At 34.1% G+C, this 7,189-nt stretch overlaps 3 protein-coding genes across 3 annotated transcripts in view; 1 reads left to right on the forward strand and 2 right to left on the reverse strand.

Moving 5' to 3' along the window:
* The window catches only part of LOC108774928 (uncharacterized), an 85,423-nt gene that overhangs the window by 48,423 nt on the left and 29,811 nt on the right, over positions 1-7,189 (forward strand). The gene's annotated exons all lie outside the window — the stretch shown is intronic.
* LOC108774998 (cytochrome b5) lies at positions 1,931-4,008 on the reverse strand. The gene is made up of 2 exons (XM_018541270.1): positions 3,831-4,008; positions 1,931-2,664 (listed from the first exon to the last, which is right to left on the reverse strand). Exon 2 carries the CDS (start codon positions 2,622-2,624, stop codon positions 2,235-2,237), a length of 390 nt encoding a protein of 129 aa, XP_018396772.1. The 5' UTR covers positions 2,625-2,664; positions 3,831-4,008; the 3' UTR covers positions 1,931-2,234.
* Positions 6,339-7,189, reverse strand: part of LOC108774991 (cytochrome b5) — a 2,781-nt gene continuing 1,930 nt past the window's right edge. The window contains exon 3 of the mRNA XM_018541258.1: positions 6,339-6,535. Coding sequence (XP_018396760.1) covers positions 6,381-6,535 — 155 coding nt within the window. The 3' untranslated portion in view covers positions 6,339-6,380. The remainder of the gene's footprint in view (positions 6,536-7,189) is intronic.

Consider the following 7,189-nt stretch of genomic DNA (forward strand, 5'->3'; position numbering starts at 1 on the left):
GAGAGAGAGAGAGAGAGAGAGAATTATGAGAGTTGAAGGACCTTGCGACCCAGAGAAGCTGAGGGGTTGGGTGCGTTTCAAAGTTTCCGACGGCGCCGGAAGTCGGTATGTAAAGCAGATGGCCGACGGTTGACAGGAAGGATATGCGGTTTTCCACATATGTCATTGTGGTCCTCCTACTCCCCCTCGCGAGTTCCAACACGCGGCGAGCATACATGCGCGAAGCTGACGGGGATGGTGCGACAATGCGACCACTTTCCACTACTTGTTCGGAAAAGCGACGGTCCTTTGGATGGTCGGCGTATAAACGTCGACACGTGGACGGCCTCGAGCGTGTAACATCCGCTCTGGGTTACAATTAGTGTCGATAGGCATATGACAATTACATGGAGGACCTTAACAAGGTGGATCAAATCAATTACGAATACAATGAAAGCTCTTATTCAAGTGTAATAATAGCTCACGCGTTCATGCCTGAAAAGCGAGGGGGTAACCACCATCTGAAATATTGTCCCACAGATTACATGATTTCATTTAATTTTATATAATTTTATTTGATGACAAATAATTTTTCCTCACTATATATGCGGTCAGTTCGTAAAATAAACGATTTTATCTAATATTACACAATTATTTCCTGTAATTGTCGGATTATATATCGAAATTTTATATAAATTTTATAATGATTTCAGGGACTCCGTCCCACGATTACATTAAGTGATTACCCCCTCGCTGAAAAGTGTTTCTTGTGATACAATAAGTAAATAGGCAATATATAAAGGGGTGTAATTATTGCTTATATTATACTATATCTACTTCGTTTGATAAAATGTATGTGTTTGTAAATAACATATGTAGATATCATTTAGTATTGAATTATGGGTTCTGATGCATGTTTTCCCACGTTCTCTCCCTCTTTTTCGATTTCACATGACGCGTTTACATTCTGTGAAATTCTTACACTCTAGTTGGCAAGCTGACTCTTAGTTCTTTTCCATTAAAATACTTAACTTTTGCAGTTAGTTGTCATCCGCGATTTATTCGTCTGTATTTGGGTTATGAAAATTCATAATGATCTTTAATGGTCGTTTCGTACGTTTTACAACAATTTATAGGAATAGAAAACAAGTGCGATGTCTTGATTTATTCTACGCGGAAAAATTTTGTAAGTATTTCAAAAAACAAGTCACGATCAGTGTGCCTTATGAGAATAAACATCAGAGTTTATCGTCAATAAGAGAAATATTTTAGATAACGTAATGGATGTATTTTTATTTATTTAAAAAGTAAATGCGAGTTATGAGAGCGATATACCTAGATTACAAAAGCAATATAGATCGAGATCTTGCGATAAAAAATTTCTCAAAACATATTTATTATAGATATATACACGTTATTGAAAACAATGTATTGAATTGGTAAAAATAATTCAATGTTTCAACATTTTTTTAATACGCAGCTGTAGTAATCTGTTTAATCTGTTCATTTAATAACTTTAATTTTTTTTGTTTATATTTAAATAAACGATATTTAAATAAAATTTATACTTTTAACTAATAATAAATATTGCACATTTTTTCAACAATTTTGAAATTATTTACGGTTTTTATAATACAATAAATTGAAAATTAAATAAAAGATATTTATTAATAGAATTGATTCTTAATTTTTCAAAATATTATATTGGTAGCATATTACCAACGGTTTTAATTAAAACTAAATTAATTTGTCAGATTCGCATACAACGCAGCTTTGAGTTAAAGCAATTTGCAACTTACACAGAGAGAATAACATCATAGACAAACACCCGTTAAAACTTGTTCTGTAGCTCATATGATAAAATCGCTTGATTTAACGATTGAAATTAATCCGTGGAAACATGCTCTAATTTCATTTAAAAATCGCTGACTGCTTTAAATAAAATTGCCGTTTCTAAATATAATCTTAGCGATTAATCTTAATTTTACATATTCTGCGTATTAAAATCATTTCAATAGAATTAACACCCATTCCGATAGAATTAACAACTTTTTATATTATAACATTGACTCCTCATATATAACGACGATGATATATACATAAAATAAAACCTCTCGAAGAAGTTAATTATTGAAATGTGCTTCTCGAAGCCATTGGAGACGTATAAAAATATTTTTTCGTTCTAATACCTTTCTTTGTCACACGTAACACTGTCACATTCACAGCATTTTCCCGGATTAATTCTAGCGGGTCGATTAATACGCGTAAAAAAAGAGGACCGCTACGAGCACGATTCCACCCATGAGTAGATAAAAAGATAGGCCGGATTCTTGATTCTTTTCCGATTCCTTTATGTATCCCGATATCCAGCCTTTTTTCGGACGTTTGTTCGTCCTTTCCGAATCAGCGATCTCGCCGACCTGGTATGTCTTCATCAGTTCCATCGCGTCTTTCGAATGCCCGACGTCGTCGAAGTCTTCGGAAGCGTCCACGCCTTTGTGTTCCAACAGGACCTCCTCTCCACCCGGATGCTCATTGAGAAAGCTGCGGACGTTGTATACTTTGTCGTGCAAGATGAAAAGGACTTTGTCCTTATCGTCGTTTTTTTCGATCTCGCTCCGCGTGAATACTCTCATTTCCGCCATGTCCCGCCGACTTTTCCCGTTTTTTCTTTGTACAGTCGATCTACAAGAAAAGAGAATTTATTAAAATTATTTTCGCGTATGTGTCGGAGTTTCGGTATTACGTAAGTAAAATGTTTTTTTCCTCTCGCGTAATACAAAAATGTGTTCGATAATTGTCGTAAAGTACGACTCCGTCTTATCGTTTTAAATTTATTTCTCGGTAAGAATAGAATCACGTAATCCGCGTAAATAACATATTTGTGAGCACAATAATGCTTAGTTCCAGAAAGGCTAATTATAATGGATCAATAAGTTTTGAGAGTAACGTCAGAAACAAATTTAGAGATGCGATGTCATGTATGTGTTAGAATCATGCACGGTATTTCAACGTGCCACGAGTATAATCATGTCGAGGTCAACAGAATGATTACGTAACGAGTATTCAGTTAGTTACAAAGTATCACAGCTATCACAATTCAACTATGCTATAAGAGTGTTTTTTAAGATAAATTTATTATATATATACTCAAGTGATAATGACGTTTTCAAATGATTTGTTGAATCACTTCAGATGTATAGGAAACAAACATCTGTGTTACTACACCTGACAATATTAACGGCACAATAAATGATATATTATTTTGCATATATTTTCGTTATCTAATCATCCGCTGAAACAAGCGATGTCGTGGCACTATCGCTATGCAAGTTGAACAAACAACATTTTTACGGCTAAAAAAACACGCCCGTCGTAAAATTGGAGACCATTAGTTAATAGATTCCTCGAAATTTGCATAATTTCTCAAGTGAGATGCGCAGAAAGGCGCACCAGAACGTTCTCAAATGAAATATATTTCGTTAGGTGAAACTCTAGAAACTTGAGAAACGGCAACTGCGTCTCTCGCTTTCTGTTTGCTATTGAGGGGAAGTCAATATGTGCCTTTCAATGATCACGGATTCAACCCTTACTAATAATCAAACTTCGTCCGATCGCAGGCAGTTGAACGAGTACACTCGCGAGTTCCGCGATGGAAATATCGACTCGAGATGTCCATTCGCGAGAACAGAGATCGTGAGGATCTTTGTCGTTGAATGAACGAAATACGGGTTTGAGAAATGCGTCCGAACGATGGACCTTTTTCCACGTTTCCGTCGAAATGAATGGCTCTCGTTGAATCTCTACGTGGAAAAGCTCGTTTGAGACCTGACGTTCGCTGAGCCACGTACCTCCTTTTCGCACCTTCGAAGGATGTGTCGCGGAGGATAACGTCGACTTCTTCGATGAAAGGAGGACGGATCCAGAGAGAAATGCAAGGCAGCGGTACAAATAAGTCGCGGGTGCAAATCTCGATGATCTCCGTCGATAAGACGTCGTGCGAGAACCTCTCCGCGGAACTGCACTCGCGTGAACACTACGGAATCCAGTCTGTCGTTCGTACAATTCTATGATCCCCACCTCCCTATTCCTCCCGTAGTCCGGACCCCACCGCGTAAGCTCTGCTCGTGTTATCTAGAGGCCAGTCGCAACGTTGCCAACCGCTGCTTTTACAGCAAGATTCTAACGCTGACGTGTTGGATCACGGGCAATGCCTAGGTGGCAGACTCGATTGGCTGACTTGCAAAGAATTAAAAAAACCTGCGAATCTGCAATAATGAATGTTTTCCATTCAAAGATGCGTTCGGGGAAACGCTATTAACATTATTTGTTCATTCAATCCGTTTTACGTCTGATTGACGATTAGAATGACACAAACAGCAATAGTAGCGTCTCTCCCCGAACGCATCTTTAGTGATATGTACAAGCATCATTCTATCTTACTTGACGTTCGAAGACTAACAAAGATAGAACGACACTGTGGACATCAAGTGGAAAGCTTCTAATATACCATTTTCACAAAGGCTGACTGCGCGAATCCCTGATTGCTACAAATTGAAGTCTCATTTTAAGAAGTTCGTAATTTCAGATTATAATTATGAATAATTATAATCGATCGTTCAAAGCGCTTCTGTTAGTCAGAGTAACTCTGAAATATACGCATAAGAATCCATTTCTGAGACTTTCGTAAGATAGAGAAAGATCTGATAAGACAATTCTGCCGATTCAAGTTTGTCAGTTATAACATGCAATATATAGAGTGTCTAGGAACATAATAAATGTACTTTGCATTCGTGCCAAAAGAAATATAGTCTGACTTTATCGCGTGTAGCTTTTAAACTACAAGGAATTCTGACAAATATTTTCTGTTTATTGGAGAAAATTTTATCGACGATATTTTTTATTTTTTATTAGATAAACGTGAAGAAGAAAAGCATCTCCATTTTTTAAATATTCCATTAACTTTGTTAAGCAACATGTTGATTAATGAACATATTATGCGCTATATGTATTCGCGTAATTAAAATTTTTACCTTTCAATTTTCTTTTCGCGACAATAATATAATTACGGCGCGAAATCTTTCGAAAATTTTGTCGTAAACCGAAAGCACGCAATAAGAATAATAATGATGTTTTTGTACAAAATTGCTAGATACTGTTCTTGTTTGTAAACTCACATATTATGCAGGCATGTCCGATTCATATGCAAAAGCGTCTAGTCATGGTGACGCCACGTAAATCGCAAAAAGATAAGCATGATATAGTCGAGCTGCTCGATCGCATTTTTGAAAGATATATCACACGAACATTTATACGCATAAAAAAGAAACGTGTATATATACATATATATGTAAATGTATGTGTTTATATTTTTTACGTACATATATATTGTATATGTATAAAATTGTTCTTATTTGAAATTTATATATGTAAGATCATAATTTATATAAATATGTAATATTCAAATAAGAGCAATTTGAAGTTAATGAATGAGCGCTATCATTTTCTTTATATATTCCGTAATAACTATTAATTATTGTAACAACTATAAATCAGTTTTATTATAGCAACTCAAAATTACTGCTCAGTGTAATTTTATATACAACAAAAAATTGCGTTTTTAGGAATTTTACTGTGTATATTTAGGATTTTCTACATGTTATATTATAATATTATGTACATAATGTACGTCGCCGCTTGTACGATCAGATACTTTTTCCTTTAATGTAATTTTCTGTAATAATGTATATTTAGAGTTAATAATAGGGAATGACGATGCTGTACAATACGTATATATATACCTTGTACATATATATGTACATTTATCGTTATAAATGAAAACTGTAGCTCGGCCGTTTTATAATTTCGATCATTTGTTGCCTGGCAGCTTTTCCGCATCGATACAAATTACGCTCGTGAACAATGATTCATTTTCGACGAACATTTTAAACGAACTTGCTGATATTTTCCCTTGACGCACGTTGAAATAAAGTTCAAATATATTGCGCACATAAAACACGTACCAAAATAAAATATCAAAATAAAAAGACTTACTATGTTATGTAAGACTTACTGAGTTTTTTTCGAACATTTGTTTGCTTTGTAGTAAGTGTTTCATTACAAGATGCATTACAAAACACACAACAATATACAAACATGATGAATGCAAAACAATAAAAGCAATAGGATTATTTAAAATCAAGCTATAAGAAATCAAGCCAAAGCATATCTATATATTCTTATTTCTCTAAGTAACAAATTTCCAAATAAATGTATATCTATTAAAATATTTACGCGAGAATAATAACTTAATAACTTCACAAGTGAATTATTCATAACATTGCATTTCGCAAATTTTGTAGCGTTATGCTAAAATTAATCAATTGCGCACGTGAATCGCCTTAGAATACTAGCTTTCTCAACCAGTAGTAAATTATTGCAGCATAAATTATGAAAGAGAAACACATGATCATCGAGGGCCAGGACGACGCTTGTTCTTTGTTCGGTTTTTGATGGTGCCAATCTACTTGATTATCCTCCATCGGTTCTTTTATTTCTACAAATAAAAAAATTAATTTATGAAGATCTTAATAACATTGAAAATGTACATGATTTGCGACTACGATGTATGATTCTTCTAAGTAAGAGATTAACAGAATTATGGTATATGATTCTTCTACTAACAATAAGAATCGATTCCATCAGTGTAAGAGATTAACTTTAATCTTGATTCAAACTACTGTTTACTTTTTTGTAATCGTAGGAATTAGCAAAAGATTAACAGTAAATTACGATTAAAATTAATTAATCTTACATTGATGAAACTGGACTTGGAGCATAGAATAATTGTAATGTGAGTGTGTCTGTATTTATTGTGCCATTATTCTTAATATAAATATGGTAGAATGTTCTAAAGAGAGTAAATCTTTTATTTATATTCGGTTCCTATTTCAAAACAATCTTAAGTAATGTCTTATGCTAAAATGATTAGTTTACGACATCTTAGTTTGAAAACAATCACCTGGGATGTTTTTACATCTCAGCGATAAAGAGTAGAAATTGTTATAAGATATTGTTATATGAATATTATTTGACATATTTTTTTTCATTTTTTAATAATTATTCTTTACGAAAATGTGCATTTCCATCGAAAACCCGCAGTAATAAGTGCTGTGTATATATATATATATATATATGTGTGTGTATATGT

The sequence above is a fragment of the Cyphomyrmex costatus genome, unplaced genomic scaffold, assembly GCF_001594065.2.
Source record: "Cyphomyrmex costatus isolate MS0001 unplaced genomic scaffold, Ccosl1.0 scaffold1055, whole genome shotgun sequence".
Classification (NCBI taxonomy): Eukaryota; Metazoa; Arthropoda; class Insecta; order Hymenoptera; family Formicidae; genus Cyphomyrmex; species Cyphomyrmex costatus.